Source organism: Thunnus albacares, chromosome 22, assembly GCF_914725855.1.
Source record: "Thunnus albacares chromosome 22, fThuAlb1.1, whole genome shotgun sequence".
In the NCBI taxonomy this organism is placed as follows: Eukaryota; Metazoa; Chordata; class Actinopteri; order Scombriformes; family Scombridae; genus Thunnus; species Thunnus albacares.
In genome coordinates this window covers 6,730,460-6,751,783 of record NC_058127.1, presented here as the reverse complement: position 1 = coordinate 6,751,783, position 21,324 = coordinate 6,730,460, and the positions used below count along the sequence as shown (strand labels likewise).

Below are 21,324 nucleotides of genomic sequence, written 5' to 3'. Positions count from 1 at the left end.
TTAGTTCTTCTGCAGATGTGAGGAAGGGTTTTCCCTTTGAAAGACCTACCTGAGAGTATAGAAGTATGTAGAAATTTAAAATAGTCTCTAAACACTTAAATGGATTCAGGTTCTGGTATCCAAACCTGAAACCTTCCTTTTATGTAGATTAATATACATGAAGAAGACAAAGCACCTTATTACTGTAATATAAATTATTGTTATTGTACATTTCTATGTATATTCTGTATTTTCTAATAATCTGTTAAGTGCATAATCTTTATTTCAAAAATGTGTGCACATTTTTTACATGACAATATTTAGGATTATGTCAATGAAACGTTTGTATGTTTTTAAAGCTGTCCTTTTGTATATCCTCTACACTCTAAGAAAATAAAAAACTTTAATTTTATTTTCAGCTCCCTTACTTCATACAATGCCAGACTGAAACTTTTGATTGAGTTTTTAAATTCATCAGCATTAAGCTTTTTAACACTTAACTGATTTATCAAAACCTTCAAGGTTTGAAGTAAATTCTAAGTTAAAACCACAAAAGCATCTGATTGCCATTTCTTGATGTAGATATATTTAATTCTTTCCTTCTGTTTCACCACATTATATCCTCAACTTTCATTTGTCAATTTGTAATTTGTTCTAGTAGTCAACATCTTTTGTAAAATACTCACTTTTAATTACCCTTTCTATGAAATATGCTATACCAATAAATAGTCTTGCCTTTAAAAAAAAACAAAAAACCCAACTTTATTTTCAAGCAGATAAACTCAAACATTCACCTGCCAGTCATGCAGTCCATATAAAAGCACCGTAGTGTCTATTCAATAGTGATGTAGGTGAAGTTAATATCATACAGGGTGTCAAACCAGATAAGCTGTGGATGGTTCTTACACCTTCACTCTTTAATGTCTTAACCTTTCTAGAGTGAGGTAGTTCACTAAATGTCTAATCATTACATTCATCTGGTGGATGCTTTTGTCCAAAATTACTCAACCCTTAGAAGAAAAAGAGATGGATTTGATCAAAAATAGTATATATTTTTTTAAAAAACTCAATGGTTTCTTATGCGTCCTTCTGGTTGAATATTTTTGATGAAAAGCCAACAACCAAATGTCTTCACATACTGATGTAACTGCATATGATTGATCTAAATGCATATAATGCCATGCAGCCCTTGACGAAGAGGTTAAATTTAATTAGACTTGGGAAGGCACAAGTGAGGAATGAAACATCATCCCATTTTTTATTTATAAATATACAATGCAATGATAAAGATACAAAGCTTTTTATGATCATTAAACCCACAGGGGGTTAGGGCTAGCAAAATGACTCAGACTGAAAGTTGTGATGAGTCAATGACAGAGGAAATGTTGGGCTCTTTGATCACAAGGGGAAAGTCGGGTACAAATATGAATATATAAATCACTTCGATATAAAGTCCAGTTCATGTTAAAAAAAAAAAAAACAACAATCTTGTATCTTATAAAGGAGACACACTGCAACAGCTTTCAGTCACGTAAGTACACTTCAGTAAAAAAACAAAAACAAAAAAAATAAATTATTAAATGAGAGAAATATTAAAATGAGAACTGTTTACAATTCTGATAATCTCAATCAAAAATCTGCATCTCTAGGAAGAAAAAAAATGCAACCAATTGTCTGTACCGATTTTATAAACCAGTATATTTGGTCGAAACAAAAAAAAAATTCTATATCACATTGCAGGAAACATTTGGAAGAAGAGTGCCATAAGTGTCAGTGTTTTCTGCAGTGCTGGAGCTTATCATCTTTTTTGACTGGAGTGTTTTATAAATACATTTATATACAATTAGCAACAACAAAACATAACATTCCTCAGCATTTTCACACACATCACATGTAACACACCTGGAGGAGGATCACCTGATAAAAAGCTTCGGATGGAACGGAAACCTTTTTTTTTTCTCTCTCTCTTCAGAGAAAAAAACAGAGGCTGGAATCAAGTACTGGCAGTGTTTTTCAAGTAGTCCCTTAGCTTTGTTCCCGTGATTCTCCCCAGTGTTACTTCCACTCTTGACCGCATCAGCTACACAACAAAATAGATCATTTGTTAGTATCTGCCATAACAATTCATTAAAACCACTTGGTTAAAAGCACTTTGTGATAACGTGGCAGGACAGTGCAATCAACGGCAGTTTTGAATAAATGGCAGGTTTTGACACAATCCTCTGCAGCAAATATCCATAAGAAGTTAGAAATCGTGTAAAGTAAGGATTCAAAGATGATGCAGCTTCTTTTGTGCAGGTGATGTTCTATCTAACACTAAATTAATTTTTCCCTGTAATAGCACAAAGCTAGCTGTTCAGATAAATTACCCTTGAAGTTTAAATAGTGCCTGGACAAAGCACTTAGCCTAACGTGACAAGAAATAGATCACTAGACAGAATTATCACTCCTTGTGGTCTGCATAGACTTTGTTTCAGCAAATATTTTAATGTTTTTTGCGTGTAAGAGTGAAATAAGTAGTACTATACATGAACAACTGAACCATAGCTGACACCTTACACATAAGGATAAGTCAACAAGTCCTCTAAATAAGACGAAATGGGTCAATTTGACCATGTGACTCCAGAACGACCCATAGCATTGTTTTCTAACCTGACGCCCCTATTGGCAGTAATCAGCAGTCAATATTATTTGTCTGTGCTTTCCAAAACAAATCACTGCTAAAAAAAATAATGATGTTTCATGATGTGACATCGCCGTGGTCAAGCTATGATGCTGAATGCCTATCTCGACGCAGTTGATGGACATGGCGGTTACGCTCAGTGTCCCTATGTGGCTTTTTGTCACCCCCCTTTGGACTGTTGTGAGGGTGATCTTTTGATGTAGCAGACCTGTATGACACTTCAATGCTTGGGTAGGCAGGCTCAGTTGTTTGCCCTCCTGCTTTGGACTTGACAATAGTTTCCTAAGCCACCTGTGTCATCTTTCTTATCTCATGCAGTGAGGGGTTACCTTGGTGCGTCATAAGTACAACGTGAGTGCGTACACATGGATGAAGGTTCTGCAAGAATAAGGACTTGAAAGTGGGGTTTTCTTCTAAGCCTGGTGCATTCTTGCCCTGGAAGTACGCATGCCTCAAACGTTGGTAATAATCCCTGGGAGGCTCACGACGGGAATGTTTAATTTGGAGGGCTGTAACCATTGATATGGTCTCATCAGCAGCAAAAGAGAATTCTTCTACTAGTGCTTGACGGAGCTCTTGGTAGTCATTTCTGACTCTGGAAGGTTGTGATTGTATAAACTTGTGTATAACTTTAGAGCTGGTTTTCCACAAGTTTAACTTTCTCACTTTGGGTTGCATGGGGCAAGTCTACTAGATTGTATTCTAGTTCCTTAAAGTAATCTTCAATGTGATGATTACAGTTGTCTGGGTCAAAATGATCAATGTCCTTAGCTATAAGCTCAAGCACTTTCAGGTGGGGACACTGTGGGGTCATTTCTGGCGCAGACAAGACTAAACTAGCACTATCATGGACATGTGCATCACGTACTACAGTTCTCTCTGGTTGAAGGGCAGGGGCTGAACAACTGTTATCACTTTCCTGATAGTGCAGAGGAGAGGCTGAACAGTTCTGGGATGTTCTAGTCCCCCCTTCGGATGGATGAGCACAGATGAATGTGTCATGTATCAGTGGCTGAGAAAAACACTGGGCAGAATATCTTCTAGAGGATAAACTACATGTCTCCTCAGTGTCTGTTTCAGAGAGATGGGGAGTCAGGTAGCTGTTAGCTCTGTCTCTCAGTGGAGGTTGAGAAGCTGACTTCATTCCCAAGAACTTAGGGTCGATTGGGAATTGTTCCAATCTTCTGAGTGGAGAGGGCATTAACCTTTCATGATGGGAGGAGTGTGAATCGGAGTAACTGGAATCACAATGGCTGAATGCCTGTAGTGGGGCAGGACGTTCTGACCTAAGCCTTAACACTTCCACCTTGTGTGAGCAGAGGTCTAACTCTGCTGAGTGCAGGTCTTCTAGATAGCGCATGGCTTTCTTATTGGCCGTCTGAACCTCGTGGAGGAGGCAAGCATTTTGCGCTCTAAGGAAATCTACCCCCTTTTCTAGGGCTGCTTTGCTCTGACAGGCAAGGCTGGTTTGCCTGTGGAAGTTCAGAAGCGGGCATAACAATGGATCTTTGGATGCGGTCTGTGCATCATTCCTGTCCTTGAGTAGCGAGTCTATTTCTTTCCTGCACTCACTAAAATTCAACCTGCTGATGAATTCTGGGTAGCCAGGTTATAGGCTCTGTGCTAGGGACTAAATAAACTGCTCTACACAGGGTTCTCCATTATAGTCTCTGAAACGGAGGGTTAGATTAAGTTGATTGGTACAACAAAACAATGTGGTTGGCTATGGTGTTGCGTGGCAGACACTGAAGTGTAGTTTGGGCAGTACACTAGCCTAACCAAACACTGAGGTGGCCTACACTATGGGGAGTAGCTTCCTGTGGAGAAGGGGTAGCTACATCACTGTCTAATGGCTCTAGTGGGCACAACAGATTTCAACATGCACTAACTGGGATGCAGGGCAGTAACAGCTAGAGGATAACTTTTAGATTTCACAGGGCTGGTAGCACGCTGTGGCTCTATCTCACAGGCTCTATTTCTTACTCAGGCTGGAATGCATGGCAGTAACAGCCAGGTACGAGCTCTCTATGTGTCACAGGGCCGGTGTCACACTGTGTTTTAATTCACAAGAGGAGCACTAATTCTGACAGCTTGACTAAATGGCATTGAATATGTGCTATTCAAATGCTGAATTGAAATTCTTACAATTTCTACAGAGTAGGTTCAACCTGAATGGCGAGCAGCAACAGCAAGCTCTTAATGTAACACTGAGGGCTTAAAGCGGTAGTTACCAATAACTCAAGATTTGGGTTATTAATTGCCTTAGCTAAATTTGATTTGAAAAATCAAATCTCACCACACTTAACTTGTTTGTAAGTACAGATAGATATCTACTCCTGTGGCAAACTAGTTGTGTTAAATATAAAGACTTTTGGATAGTCTAAAGTTTTAGATTCCAGAATTTTGGTACTGGTCAAAATTATGCTGAAATTAATATTGTACAATTATGAATAATTGCCAACAATACTCTGCCTCATGCGGGGCGCCCTTTTGTTGGGCCTTGGCTACAAGTTTGGCTATCAGCAATAATTAACGATTATCAAAGATAATACCATTAACAATTATCAAAGAAATAATAATGTAGAATTGTCTTTGGTGCTATGCTGATCCTTCTCCCCCTTCCCGAATCGTCAAAAAAGTTTAAAAAGGACTAACGAACTCAGCAAGCATACTTCGACTCACGTACACAAGCTCACCTCCATACGCACAGTCAGTATCAGGAGCAATAAGGCAGAGAGGTTCCGTTTTGTTTTGGGGGAAAAAAAACAAAAAAAACAACGATTATCAAAGATAATCGTTAATTATTAAAATCAATAAAATTATTAATAAGAATTAATAATAACGGGGCACCACCCTGGACTCAGGGAAAAAGATAGCCAATTCAGTCTCAAAGTGTACTAATCTATGAATTTGGGACTTTGATTAATAATTAATTTAATAACTATAATCAAAATCACCATATCAGTAGTTAGTTATGGTTTAAGGATTTGGAGTTCTTTACAGAGCAGAGGTTGGCAAAACTCATTCTTGTGCAACATTAAAACAGACAACAGGTATATCCAAAAGCATTTATTTAACAAAGGGTAAAAGCAAAACACACAATACTAATCTAGCTAAGTGTACCTATATACAAGTGTGAGTGTGTGTGTATGTGTGTGTGTGTATAGGGAAGACAATAGCAAGATGGCTGCAGTCACCTGATGACTGAGCCACTTCAAATTCAAATTTATGATGAGGAAAAAGGATGAGACTTACCAGTATTCAATTAATTCACGGCCATATAAAGGAAGATGTTAAATTGGACACTCAGCATTCCAAGTTCGACGCCAACATGGACTCCAACACATGGAGCTGAAAGAGTGTAAAAAGAAGTCAAGATTTGTGCTTTACTGCAGGCTTGCAACTTACCCTACTTTTGTCTGTAGTCTATATTTATAATAGTTAGTTTCCCCAGAGAAGAAGTCAACATATTTACTTACTGGAAATATACTGGTTTAAACTGATTTTTAATGTAATAATCTCTCAAGAAAAAATTTCAAGATATTTACTTACTGGAGTCGACTATTGGCTTTGGCTCATCTTTGTCCTCTGTTGAAAAATGAAAAAGAATTGTTAAAATACTCCATTTGGACTCAAAAACGTTTTTTTTATATATATATATATAAGCATGTGTGTTGGACAGACATTTAGTGTTAAGACATCCATAAATGTGACACAAACTATACATATCTGATCAAGTATTTTATCAACTGACTCACTGACAATGAGGGAAACGTGTGCTCTTCTCGTACTACTCTTCAGCTTGGGGATGAAACAGGTATAATCTCCTCCATCTCCCTTATTTACTCTGGAGATCTGAATGGAAAGGTTTCCATTTCTCATCTCCTCATGGAAGAGAGATGTCCTCCCTTTGAAGTCATTGTGCTGAAGAGTGAGATCATCCTTCCTATTCCGGTAAACGTGCACCAAGGTTGTTCCAAGACTCCACTCCACGGTCAGATTTGTCACATCGACTGGGGACTCCAGGTGGCACGGCAGGATGACTTCCTGTCCGACTAATACTTCAATCCCTTCATCGGAGCCAATCACCCTGTAGTCTCCTGAGAAAACATTAACAACAGCAGCACAGAACACGTTCAAGTGGATGTATCAATCACATTTCCAGGTCTATATTTATATTCTGGGGCTCTATTGGAATATATTTGCATGGTTTACAATTCAAAAAATTTATTACTTATTGGTCTTATGTAGCATTTTTTTTGCTGGTACCATCTGAACATGGTGGTGACATGAAATGGCGTTTTGTTGCTATTTCTGCTCACTTACAATGCTTCTACCTCTACCATATTACACATCTGTCATTTATATACAGTTATAATGTTGGATATCTATTTTAAACATGGTCAAAGTAGCAAAACCTGATGTTAACATGTGTTTAAGACAGATTTGAAAATGTTTGATGCTATCCTTTAATCAAGGAGTATTTCACTCTATGGTAGAACCTCAAAGTTGTTGTTCATTTTATTTGCTTATTGGTTACATGTTTCAATTCATGCCTCTGTTTGAAACTGGCTGAACAATGTCCTCTACAGGCGCTATGCCGCTTTTAATGTGGACCAGAAAATCCCCAAAAAATCCCAACTCAGAAAATTGCTGAGTAAACCAGAGATGATTCTTCTGCTTTGAGTTACAGCTGTAATTTAGACTGCTGAGTCAGGATATCACTTGGACAGTATGGTTTCAATGATCCCTTAAACTGTCTTTTCCAGGAATCAGTGGGAGATCCCACTCATGTAAAAAAACAAAAAGTGCACAAAACGGTTTGTTCTGTGGAGAATTTAAATGAATAACTTTCAGATCCCCAGTTGCTGCATGTTATGCAAAATGAGGTACCAGTTCAGATCTGAGAATAAGACCTCTAGATGGGGTTTCTACTGGGATACAGTATAATACATTTGTTAAAAAAAAAAAAAAAAAGAGGGAGAAGGTGATCACTTAGAAAGGGATGCCTAGTTAATCTAAATGTCTGTGGATGATTTTGGCATACATGCTTTGAATAGGCCTCTTGCTGGGACCACTATTTGCCTCTCTTAAAAAGTACAATTTTGAAGTACTTGTACTTTACTTGAGTATTTTTATGTGATGCTACCTTATACTTCTACTCCACTACATTTCAGAGGGAAATATTGTACTTTCTTCTCCACTACATTTATTTGACAGCTTTAGTTACTTTTCAGATGAAGATTTGACACAGTGGATAATAGAGAGTCCATATTTCTGTGTAAATTGTTCCACAGGGTGCTTCCCCAGTGGATGTTTTCAGTAGTGACTGGAGGAGGTACTTTACTTGAGTATTTACATGTGATGCTACTTTATACTTCCACTCCACCACATTTATTTGACAGCTTTAGTTATTTTTCAGATGAAGATTTGACACAATGAATAATATAACAAGCTTTTAAAATACAACACATTGTTAAAGATGAAACCAGTGGTTTCCAACCTTTCTGGCTTTTGACATCTTACAAAAAGCAGTGTGTAGTCGGGGTCATATTTCAGATGTCTATGAGTTGTTAACATCTCCACCAAATAGTGATTTTTCCCTCTAATCTTCTCACATGCTTTCATTTCAATAAATGTTCAAATGATCCAATATTTCACTAAAAATCAAAGATTTGTGTATCCGAACTTTGTTTTATCTTCTTTCAAGCTGATAATACTTTTGTACTTTTACTTAAGTAAGATTTTTAATGTAGTGCTTTTACTTAGAGGTGCAATATGTAAGAATTATGTGAGAATTTTAGTTTAAAACATTCGAAAATAAGTACAATTATCAACAAAATGTGAAGAAATAATAAAATGAGACCTTCTCTGACTTTCTCAGTTTCCTGTAACAGTCTGCGGACTGATTTCTATGTAAAGGACTCGGGATGGTTCTGATGGGAAAATCCAAGGGAGTGCCTCGCCTCTCTCCAGTCCCTCTACAGCGCCGACAGGGTGCAACACCAGTTTAGAAATGGAGTCCGACCTTGACTTTCTTCCTATTGGACAGGTAAGCTAACATTGCTGCAAAACGTGTGAAATATAGTGTGATATTGTAATTTTAGCTGGCTAATGTTAGCGCCGCTGCTCAGTCAACAGGATGCTGACTGCAGCTCATTTAACGGGCACCGATGTCATTAATAAGAAGGAATTTCAGATTCTGACACATTGCATATTTAAGTTAACGATCTGATATTTCCTCCTGGTTAAATAAAAGATGATCGTTGCTCTCGATGGAGCTCATTTGACTGCAACCACTGATATTAAGTAGTAGCCGATATGATACGTATAAAGTTCCCATATTACACCATTACAATCTAAAGCATATCAATCAAAAAGGGCAAAAAAAAAAAAAGCACACCAACACTTGGTGACACATATACATACAAATGGCTACACGTTAAAGCAAGAAATAGCGACATCCCTAATTTAAGGAGTGAATAATACCAACTAGTCATGACAAATCTCTGTTAAAATTAAAATGAAGGTACCTTGGCAATCCACCGCAGCCACGATGAGGAAAACCACTACTGTTCCCAAAATGCTGATAACGTCTCTCATTGTTGAAGACAGTAAGGGTGTCAAGGGTCCACACAGACACACTGACAGGAGTCTTTCTGTTTAAGTAACTGGAGGGAGGGGAGGGTACAGATTACGTGTCCAGGGACTTTCCCTCCCTGCATTGCAGTTAATTCTGATATAACCTAATCATTGGTGAAATAACTATTCACATCCTTTACTTGAGTAAAAGTAGAATGTATATGTAGTCTAAAAATAAGGAGACAATAAGTACAGTCAGCAATTTGTAGTTAAAGTATCAAAGGTAAGTACTCATTATGCAAACTGGCTTATTTTAGAGTGTTCTATTATTATGGTATATTATATTGTTTGTTTTTATCACTAACAAATACATGTAACAGCATTTTAATGCTGTAGTGCATCAATGGGGAGCCAATTTTAGATACTTTGGGTAGATGAATAGTAATAGTACTGCATTATATTATATGTGTATCATACATTTTTTTCTGAATGAGACAATTTAAACAACAGTTAGAAAATTGTTTTAATGTAAAATCATAATCTGGAAAGTTGGTGGCCTAATGGTTAAGGCACATATCACATAACTGCAACATCTATCAATATGTTATGTTATATGATATTGTAGGAGTCATTTATTTTGATTGTTGGCATGTCATGTGTTTAGTTATAACTTGCAGTATTATTTTGGACACTGGGTGGCGGTCATTAGATGCACAGGGTTGTATATCTAGAGGCACAGGTGACAGGAAACGGGAGGCACAGGCAGGTGGAGCACATACAGTTCTTACCAGATCTGTAACAGACGCACACTACAGCTGGCAGGACAGAATCCGGGTATGTTCATGACATGTACAAAGACTTCAATAAAACAACAAACTAAACGACAGCCAACGGACTGGAAAATCTGTTTTTGAATCTGCGTAAGATCACTCCTAACCTCACCTACCTATGTATTAATGGCAAACTGGAAAAACAGGAAAAGAAAGGACATTGAAAAATGAAAATTGCCATTACAGATATACTGACTGGTTGATGCTTTCATTGATTTTCTGATTTTGTATCTCAGTTTATTTCACTGTTGAAAGGTTGTTTTTAAAAAAAAAACAAAAAAAAAAAAACAGTTCACACCACCAGAGAGCAATCAGAGCACATTTTCAGAAAAGGGGTTGAGTTTCCTTGAAGTGAATTGTCCGACATATTATCAGATGGTAACTCTGTCATTTAGCTCATGATGTCATCTCATCTTGTTACAGACCTAAAAGGATCTTCATATTCGCATAAAACTGAAACTGAAAATGAACAGTACCTCTTTTAACACTTTCGACTCACTTTGGAAGCAAGTTATCATCACAGATAACACATCAAGTTGCTCTCACTTTAAATGTTTAATTTTATATCTATTTTTCTGTTGTAATATAGTTCTTCTGTGTCTAATATGTTCTGTTCACCTCTGTATATGGTTAAGATGTTGTTACAGTTTCTGTACAAAGGTTGTGCACATCCTGATTTGTGCCCATTTCTCTTATTTCACTTTCACATGCTCGGTTGTCTTTTAGTAAGAATAATGTTCTGCAGAAGCATTCACTAATAAATGTAATTTAAAAGTGTTAAATATATAGTTGAGGCCCTTCTGTTCAAATTCTGCAAAAAACAGTTCACACCACCAGAGAGCAGGAGAGCACATTTTCAGAAGAGGGGTCTAATTTCCTTGAATTGAATTGTCCGACATATTATCAGATGGTAACTCTGTCATTTAGCTCATGATGTCATCTCATCTTGTTACAGACCTAAAAGGATCTTCATATTCGCATAAAACTGAAACTGAAAATGAACAGTACCTCTTTTAACACTTTCGACTCACTTTGGAAGCAAGTTATCATCACAGATAACACATCAAGTTGCTCTCACTTTAAATGTTTAATTTTATATCTATTTTTCTGTTGTAATATAATTCTTCTGTGTCTAATATGTTCTGTTCACCTCTGTATATGGTTAAGATGTTATTACAGTTTCTGTACAAAGGTTGTGCACATCCTGATTTGTGCCCATTTCTCTTATTTCACTTTCACATGCTCGGTTGTCTTTTAGTAAGAATAATGTTCTGCAGAAGCATTCACTAATAAATGTAATTTAAAAGTGTTAAATATATAGTTGAGGCCCTTCTGTTCAAATTCTGCAAACTCTTTGGGGCCGATTTCAGTAACAGTGAGGAGGCTATGATGTGTTTAACTGAGAAATTGTGAGCAATTTAGCTGCGTTAAATACTATTTACTATTTATGCTTCTCAGAAAAAGACCCTCATACAATGGGGTATTGGATACTTTTACAACCTGCTGATACTTATTTTGATCAGCTGATAGCAGCAGCAATTGTCATGAAGTGAGTGGAGCAGGTGGATGAAGAAGACGGCAGGCAGGCAGGCAGGATCAAATGCAGAAATATTTATTTAAACTCTCAAAAGACACAGGAGACACTGAGAACAGGAACCAGGAACACTGACTAGACACTCAGGAGACAACGAGACACAGGAACAAGGAAGACTGACCAGAAACGCAGACGACTCGACCAAAACTGAACTGAGAACAGGATTAAATACACAGGGTCTGATTACAAACTGAACACAGCTGAGTGAAATACATGAGGCAATCAACAAATGCGACACAACACAAGGGCAGACTGGGAGCTGATAGACTGGGGAAGACACTAGGAGCAGGTTAGAGCTAACAAGGGCTCCGATCGAAAATGCAAGAAAGTCCCCCAAAGACAAATAACATAAACAAGCTCAACCAAATGACCAGGCATAAGTGTAACATAGAAAACCCAAAAGAACAAAGACATAAAGAGTCCAAATACAACAGAAAGTCCAGTCAGGATGTGACAACAATAGACAGCAAGCAGCTCAACCCAAGAAAAATAATCACTATATTTAAAATTATATTTAAAACTTGACTTGCAGGGAGCATTTTTATATATGCTACTCAAGTTTTGGAACGTTGACCATGTTTAGCATAGATATCCCACATCATAACAGTATATAAATAACAGAAAAGAATAATATCTCCCCTTTAAGAGCTTTAAAGATCCCTTCCAGACATATTAGAAGTCACATACAATAATCTGCTTTGACTAATATTTTGTGTGACGTGGTTTTTCCAAAACAAAAAATCCAGCATGGATGTATATGCAAATATTTTTAACTTCATAAGTTTAACTGCTGGATACAAGATGTCCTCCCATTTCACTGTAAATTGTGAGCCTATCTTTGACATTTAAAGCCACAGCCACCACTCATGTTAGGGGAAACAGCCCACATCACTTTTGTTAGGTTTTGTTTTGTATCAGCAGTTTCCTGTGAGTGTGTGCAGGATGTGGGCTGACTACATCGTACCTGACAAGAAGACGACGGATGGACAACATCAAGACAAGATGGAGATCCCCTTAGTCTGCCTAATGCTCTGTGAGAACTTTTACTTTACTAAAAAATTTTTCCTCCTGCTCTGTTTTTCCTGCCTGAAGCCTTTAAGAAAACATCTTTGAAGTAGGCTATAGTTTTAATACGGTTGGAATTTAAAGAATAGGCTTAAATCAAATCCATCCACTACTCGGATGATTGCAGTGAGTGTTGACTGTTTAAATGTTAAGCTGATTATAAATAATTCATTGTCTGATTTTTATTAAACAATCAGACAAAGAAGTATTTATAATGTGCACATAATTTACACATAAATAAGCCAACTTTACTTGTAATTACGTCTCGTTTTGTGTCCTTTTCAATGCCAAAAATATAACTGACTGCAAAGAAATATACACATCTGTTAGGCAATCTTTCTTATTTACTTTATTCTTTCAATTTTTCTCTTATAATTTAGTTTTTTTTCTGCATTGAATGTGTTCTGTTCACCTTTGTATGTGGTTAAGATATTGCTACAGCTTCTTTACAAAAGACAAGAAGCCTAGTGCACGTCCTGATTTGACAGTTATCTTACGTCACTTTCACTCTGTTGGTTTAGAGCATGAATGATCATGTTCAACAGAGGGATTCAAAAATACAAAGAAAAAAAATTAAAAATATTTTAGCGCAATATATGCACTCTATGCATTGCCTGTTGGCATCTACATCCTATTGGACTCAAACTTAGCTTTATAACACATAAGGCCTTTACACACTGGGGGCGACACGACATTGCGAAATAATCGTTTGCGAATAGTTCGCATCAAAACTATTCACACCAGCAGCGATACGAATTTGCGACAGAAAAACGAATTTGCGAAGGAATTTGCGACAGCTCATTCTGCTGTCAGTCAGCCTGGTGAAAGCGATTTTTTTCGTGCGATTGATTCGCACGTCAGTATATTTTTTCGAACTGTTACGAGGCGAAAAAGCGACGTGATTTTTCTCGGACCCAGGTCGATTTTTCCGAGTTTTCGCACAGCGTATAAAAGCATCAACCAAGCACAAAGTGTAATCTGCACAGACAGCTGTTTCATGCGATGGGGCACTTGGGGTGTTGAGTATCCTGCTGTCTGTGTTTTGAACTTATTTACCGTATCTATATTGATTGATCAGCTCCAGGTCTGTCTGTGAGCACTGCAGGCAGACAGGTAGGTTCACTCGTTACAGTGGGCGGAGAAATAAAGCCAGTGTAACATATGCATCATCATCATGTATTTATAAATACAAACACTGTGGATTTCTTCCCGTGGAGCGGACATGCAAACTGTTTAGGTTCAGTAACTCCCTGCTGTCAGTCAGCCTGGTGAAGGCAGTTTGTCCTCTCAGCTCCCCAGGAGCTGCAACTGACAGGCGGCTACAGGCCTTTAAGGCCTTAAGGCCTTTACACACTGGACGCGATTTTTTCGTGCGATTAATTCGCACGTCAATATATTTTTTCGAACTGTTGTTTGTGTCATGAGGACTTTCACACAGAACGCGAATATTACGAGGCGCAAAAGCGACGTGATTTTTTTCGGACCCAGGTCGATTTTTCCGAGTTTTCACACAGCGAATAAAAACATCAACCAATCACAAAGCGTAATCTGCACAGACAGCTGTTTCTTGCGACGGGCAACGTGGGGTGTTGAGTATCCTGCTGTACGTGTTTTGGACTTATTTACTGTATCTATATTGATTGATCAGCTCCAGGTCTGTCTGTGGGCACTGCAGGCAGACAGGTAGGTTCACTCGCTACAGTGGGCGGAGAAATAAAGCCAATGAATCGATACATTGATGTATCATGTATCATATGCATCATCACCATGTATTTATAAATACATACACTGTGGATTTCTTCCCGTGGAGCGGACATGCAAACTGTTTTGGTTCAGTAACTCCCTGCTGTCAGTCAGCCTGGTGAAGGCAGTTTGTCCTCTCAGCTCCCCAGGAGCTGCAGCTGACAGGCGGCTACTTCTGTGGACATGAGACGCTGAATGCAGGTCAGGTCATCATCACTGGAGGATGATGTCAACATCCTCCAGTGATGACGATCTTGTCCTTCTTCTCCTCACTCGACAAAAGAAGAGGAGAGCGTTATATCCGCTCAATCCTCAACGGCTCCGACCTGAGGAGTAATTGTCATCACACATAATTAAGTTTAAACTTCACTAGGCTGACTGACAGCAGAATGAGCTGTCGCAAATTCGTTTTTCTGTGTTTCTGTCGCAAATTCGTATCGCTGCCGGTGTGAATAGTTAACATCAAAACTATTCACACCGGCAGCGATATTTCGTGTCGTTTATTCGCGTCGCCCCTAGTGTGTAAAGGCATTTACTTCGATCAGCTGATTTTTAAACATTGGGAACAGTATGTGTGACAAAATCATCTAACCTCAAAGGTCCAGCTTATTGGAGCTTTCACTTACATTTTACTTTGTTATCACATGACCAAAGTGCCACACTTGGGTCACTTTATGAGACCTGAACCAGCTCGATTTACCGATGAAAACAGTGAACGCTCAGATAAGCAAGTAATTGTCATCACACATAATTAAGTTTAAAAATAAAACCTCGGGGAAGGAGTGTTAGTTACATATGTGAAGTGAGACCATCAGCTGAACTAATGCCAACAACAATGACAGAAACTTCCATGTACAGTACACACAAAGCTTGTGGGCAAGTACATTATGAACAATGCTCACATGGCCATTGCTTATCTAGCCTAATTTTTCATATTGATAAAAAGTATATATCAAAAAGTATATGAATGCTCATGAAACTTGCAACTTACCAACAGTCCAACAGCAGCGGTTTTGCTTGTGGCTGACTTTTAGAACGAGAAAAAGCACATTTTTAGACAACCACAAAGTTAAGTTAATCACATATTTGCCTCAGAGGGCTTTACAATCCGCACAACATGCAACACCCTTTACCCTAAGATCACGTCTCAATCTGATGGTTTTACATTCCTTCTGTTATTCTTAATTGTCCTGTTTGAACCCACAGCAGCCACAGTGAACGTCCTTCCCAACAGATCTCAGTTCTTTTGGTACGAATCCATCTCTCTGAACTGTACAGTTCCGGCAAACTCTGACAACTGGACACTGAAGAGAAACACCTCCTCTCAGACTTCTGATTCATGCAACTCTGGCTGGGGAGTGTCACGGGATTCATCCTGCATCATTGAAGATGCCTACCCATCGGACACCGGAGTTTACTGGTGTGAGTCTAAGGGCGGGAAGTGCAGCACCATTGCCAACATCACCGTGACAGGTAATACCAAATGTGCATGGAGTTTTTATGTATTTATTATTTTCATACTGACTTTATGTTCTGCTGGTTTGACAGAGACCAGAATGTCTTTAGTGACAGTCAAGTCAAATGTATTTATAGAGCACATTTAAACACAACAGGTATTTACCAAAGTGCTTTACAGAGAAGGATGCAGTAGCAGATGAGGATGACAATTTATCAATCATAACAGATACAGATCTTTGTTGTATGATTTAAACCACTGTAACGCCTTACCTCGAATGCATACCAAATGCTTGAGATAGTCCAGGAGTACACAATGGTTGACCATATCAACGTAGTCACCTGAACAATCCAAAAGTCAGGATTAAAATACATCAAGTCTGAAGAATGACAGCATGGTTTGTTTTTCAGACGGCATTGTGATCTTGGAAAGCCCTGCACTTCCCGTAACAGAAGGAGATGAAGTGGCACTTCGCTGTTCCTACAGAGAAGCAGACAACAAAAAAGCTATGTCCAATCTTCCTGCAAAGTTCTACAAAGATGGTGATTTCATCGGGACTCAGGATGCAGGAATGATGGTTTTTCCAGCAGTATCCATGTCTGACAGAGGCTTCTATAAGTGTGAAATCCCCATAAAAGGAGTGTCGCCGCAGAGCTGGATGGATGTTAGAGGTAACAGTGACGTTCTGCTCTCTCTGCATACAATATGCATGTATGGTATGTATGTAATATGCATATGTGTGTTTAATACAAGAAACTTTTAGTTGAAGCCTCCGAATTTATAATCTGTGTGCACAGTTTTGTAATTCATACCCGAGTAGTTCTTACTTAATGCCACACAATATATAAATTATTAGTAAGTAAGTAAGTAAAGTTTATTTGTATAGCACCTTTCACAGATACAAAATCACAAAGGGCTTTACATTAATAAAAAATACCCAATTAAAGGCAATATTAAAATAGAAAATGCACACATGTTTTAAACTGGATACTGGACCAAAAATGGCACCCATTCAGTCCAGTAAGAATTTCTCAGCTGGCATATATGCCAAAAAAAGTTTCTAGCTTCCTGGTTTGCTCCCGTGTTGTGTGGCCCACTGAATATGCGCAGTAGTGTTTCCCCTGCTGGCCCCGCCCCTGAGTTAACATTGTGATAACGTCACTGATTTTTAAATAGCTTTTCTCGGCTTAAGGAAAGTTTTACAAATATAAAACCTCCATGGATCAAAAGTTCATAATAGAAAGTCATAATTTACATTGTTTGCAGTTCGAGGTGTCCTGTCAACAGTTTTACAGACATCTCTTACAATGGTGGTCTATGGAGAAAATGCTCTTTGGCCCTCAGGGTGATTTTTTGCTGCAGTACCACCAGTGACCACTGGGAAAATTGGCTGCAAGAGTGGCGGTGCCCTATCCAGCATTTATAATACATCCATGCACTTAGTTCACTTATGCGTTGGGTCGGCTCTGAGAGTCGGACAACACCAAAGAGTAACGCTTGTACGTTTCTGATTACGTCCCATTGATGCACCCTGTTGAGAATATTCATATACAGTAGCACTAAATTACATACATTTAAAAAATATTTATTCATTTTTTGCAGTTTTGTAAAAATCAACTTAAAGCTACATTCATTTTTCTGGTATTGGTTCTGGGCAGGTAGCTTTTCCCTGAAAACAGCTGTGCTGCATCTGGAAACAAGGTTCATGAGAGCCGTGAGACTGAGCCAAAACAGTAAAGTTGTGGGTCATAAAACCAAAACAATTAGCTAAAAGACACTAAAATGAGGAGGGGAACGGCACAGTTGGTGTGGTAATTCTCTCTGGTTTTATCATTACAAGAGACTCTTTCTACATTACACAAAATTATTTGAGCCTTTCTTAATATAAGATATTGATTAGTGCAGCTTTAAAGTTTGTGTAATATTCAGATGAAAATATGTAACTGATGAGTTGATGAGTTTGAAAGTCTGATGTTGTTTCTTCCTCACAGTCCGACCTCCGTCTCCTCCAGTCATGTCACTGCCCGGGCTGGTGTGTACCACCCTGCTGATCATCGTCTACATTGTGTTGCTCATAGTGTGTGTGAACGTACACCACCGCTGGGCTCAAGGTAGGAACATCTGGGAAATCATAGAAATGGAAGTAAATGTAACTTTAAACAAAACCTTAATCAAAAGTTGTCCTAACATCAACACCAAAAAACTGAGCAACAACTTAAGATTTGTGTAGCTGTGTATGATGCAAAAACATATGATTTTCATAGGATTTTTATGACCTGAATTATACTGTATGTTCCAACAATGTCTTATGCTTGAACCTAAGTCCTGCAGCATTTTTTTGTTTCCATACAAAAAAGTAGTAGTTTTGTTGGAGTCAAAGAGAAAAAGTCCTTTAAGTCTCTGACAAAACAGGTTTAGAAAATGTGAGAAAACTTTGTAAGGTGCTGCTTGATGCATAAAAGAAGCATTTAATTAAAAACAACAATACACCAAATGTTTTATAAACTGTATATTTTATAGTGCAGCTGCTTGTGTCTGCCCATATGCTCAAAACATTGCTTGATAATGCTTTTTCAGCGTGTTTTGAAGAGTGTCTTGGGGACAAGGTGTCACAGCAAAAAATAACAGAAAAAAAGCTAAACATCCAGTGACAGTGACTGCTGTCATTTACCCTGAAGTCCCTACCTGAGCCTCAGAGTAGATGACAGTATGTCACTATGCCCAACAGGTGTGGTAAAGCCAGTCATGAGTCTTAATTCACCCAGAAGAATTCCCCTCGCCCAAATGTTTGACTTGCCACCAACCAAACTCCATTAAACTTTCAGAGTACTTCTTTCACCTTGAACAAACTGTCCCCCCTCCATGATTGTTTAGCTGCTGCCAAAGAGTAGATGACCAGAAATTTTCTCCATCTAAACCCTGACAAAACTGAAGTTCTTTTAATTGGTCCTGAAATCTTTATCACCTCTGCTACTCAGTTTATTGGCCCACTTCACCCAAACATTAAATCCACTGCTAAGAATCTTGGTATCATCTTTGACCAGTATATGACATTTGACCATCATGTTAATAAACTTGTCCAGTCCTGTTTTCTTCAGTTAAGAAATATTGCTAAAATAAGACCTATATTGCCCTCTACTGTTCTTGAACAATTACTCCACACATTCATTTTCTCCCAGTTAGACTACTGTTACTCCCTTTACACCTGCCTCAGTCAGTCTTCTCTAAAACGTTTATAGTTGATCCAAAATACAGCAGCTAGACTTCCTACCAGAACTAGCCATAGGTCCCACATTACCCCTGTTCTTGCATCCCTCCATTGGCTTCCTCATTCCACTACACGACCACTCCGATCCACAAATCTTGGCCTTCTATCTATCCCTCGCACAAACCGCAAATCAAAAGGTGACCGCGCATTTGCATTGCTAGCCCCAACTCTGTGGAACCATCTTCCACAATCTGTTAGATCTGCTGAATCCTTGGACCGTTTTAAACGCCGCCTCAAAACTCATTTATATCGTCAAGCCTTTCTATAGACCTCCCTTCTTGTTCCCCTGTCCTGTTTTATTTCATTCTGGTTGATTTCTCTCTGTGTGATGTTTGCTACTTTGTCTACATGGTTGTCTACTTTATTAATCTATCTGTGTTTGTGAAGCGCTTTGTAACTGTGTGTTTTAAAAAGTGCTATATAAATAAAAGCTTACTTACTTAAAAAAAAATCACAAAATTTCCCATTTTATTCATTCATCTAGCTGTTCAACAAAATTTTAGTCTAAGTGGTCTAAATCGTAAAGGCTTCTCTACACTTCCTGCTAAATCCTTAAACTTTCTTGTCCAAATTGAGTAAAAAATCCCACCAAGTGTAATATTTGTGTACTAATTAATGTCAGTAACCTCCCTGCCAACAAATTCCCAAAAAATATTGCAGAGGACATGTCCGTGATGTCCTCAATGGAAGCGTTAAGGTCCTGCCAGCTTATCTGGATTTCAGTTCTAATGGAAATTATGATTATTAGACTCTCTGCTCTTCTATTTCTACAGCTCGAGGTGAAGCAAAGTGCTTCCGATGATCCTCCAGCGAAGTGACGAGTCCTGTTTCCTGCTGAGAAAAGGAGCAACTACTGTATATATTATGACTTTGAAAATGCTTATATGCTAACCAATATTTCTGGAAATAATCAACCCAATAATTCACTAAAGGCAATATTGTAAATTTATTTATCTAATTTTTAAACTTTGTATCATCTTTTCTTTTGTAATTACTTACCTGGTGCTGTTGATTGAAAAAACTGAGCAAAAATCAAACTTTCTGCGTTTGTTTTTAAATGTTTTTTATGGAGAAGCTGAACATTTTGGAGCTGACACATACTTTAGATCAAATGTCGACGACCATACATTAGTGTCTCAAGTCACCAGTGGATATTTTTATATCATATGAAGACAACAAGAACCAAAACTCTATATAATCTATAACCTATATTTAACATGTATGCTGAATCACAAAAAAAAAAGTTGAACAAAGAATCAGAGCTTCCACTACTTTATTTGTGGCATTTCAAACAACTCCAGGTCTTCTTCAGGCAAACACCCACAAGAGAGAAATGAGGCATATATATGTATATATATATATATATATATGTAGTCAAATGGCCCATGACATCACAATCATGTTCACAATTGTCAAGACACTATCATCATAAGAAAGAAGAAATAAAAACATGAATATGAAAAGTCATACAAATATGACGGAAGTTCTTTAAGTCACAAAAAATATAATAAAAATAGAAATATCAAACACTAATTTTATATAAAAGTAATAGTAATAGGATGGGTGCCATATGTTAACAAGACACTAGGGGGCAACAAGGGTAATTAAAAAACATACTGTATATAGTGTGTCCAATTTAGAATTTTTAGAATTAATATAAATATATATGTAAATAGACTAAGAGTAAATAAGACAGAAGAAAAAAATCTTTATATATATATACACTTGGACTAAGACTTTAATATTATTGTAGGTTATCCAATCATTCTGGCTATACTGTACATTTGTTTCTAGTGCCTCTAACACATATAGTCCTACTTCAAGTGTATATATATGTATTCTTTTTCTTCTGTCTTATTTCTTCAAGGATCTATATGCATACATGGCATGTGATATTCCTCTTAGTCTACTTATATTTATATTAATTCTTCGACACACAAAATGTTTTTAATGTCTTGTTGCCCCCTAGTGTCTGTTAACACATGGCACCCACTCTATTACTATTATGAAGTTAGTGTTTGATATTTCTATTTTCATTGTCCATATGATCATTGAAAGAGGTTCTCCTCGGTTTAATTATTCCTCCTGTTCATACTGGCTATTAAAAGATCCAATTCAAATGTG

General features: G+C 37.8%; 2 protein-coding genes across 7 annotated transcripts; one reads left to right on the top strand and one right to left on the bottom strand.

The window, feature by feature from the left end:
• Nucleotides 1–1,317: 1,317 nt before the first annotated feature.
• On the bottom strand, nucleotides 1,318–9,735 carry LOC122974362 (myelin-oligodendrocyte glycoprotein-like). Of its 2 annotated transcripts, XM_044342332.1 has the most exons (6): nucleotides 9,196–9,735; nucleotides 6,421–6,762; nucleotides 6,215–6,250; nucleotides 5,918–6,013; nucleotides 2,039–2,059; nucleotides 1,318–2,003 (listed from the first exon to the last, which is right to left on the bottom strand). In XM_044342332.1, exons 1-4 carry the CDS (start codon nucleotides 9,263–9,265, stop codon nucleotides 5,928–5,930), a joined length of 534 nt encoding a protein of 177 aa, XP_044198267.1. In that variant the 5' UTR covers nucleotides 9,266–9,735; the 3' UTR covers nucleotides 1,318–2,003; nucleotides 2,039–2,059; nucleotides 5,918–5,927. The 2 variants fall into 2 exon arrangements, with proteins under 2 accessions (XP_044198267.1, XP_044198265.1); XM_044342330.1 differs by having other exon boundaries at nucleotides 1,318–2,059.
• LOC122974361 lies at nucleotides 8,537–20,393 on the top strand. 5 transcript variants are annotated; one of them, XM_044342327.1, is made up of 6 exons: nucleotides 8,537–8,714; nucleotides 12,590–12,701; nucleotides 15,683–15,949; nucleotides 16,343–16,603; nucleotides 17,924–18,043; nucleotides 19,974–20,393. In XM_044342327.1, the coding sequence occupies exons 1-6, from the start codon at nucleotides 8,679–8,681 to the stop codon at nucleotides 20,000–20,002; spliced, it is 825 nt and encodes a 274-aa protein (XP_044198262.1). In that variant the 5' UTR covers nucleotides 8,537–8,678; the 3' UTR covers nucleotides 20,003–20,393. The 5 variants fall into 5 exon arrangements, with proteins under 5 accessions (XP_044198262.1, XP_044198261.1, XP_044198260.1 ...); XM_044342326.1 differs by having other exon boundaries at nucleotides 12,587–12,701; XM_044342325.1 differs by lacking the exon at nucleotides 8,537–8,714 and adding an exon at nucleotides 9,810–10,078.
• The last annotated feature ends 931 nt before the right edge of the window (nucleotides 20,394–21,324 follow it).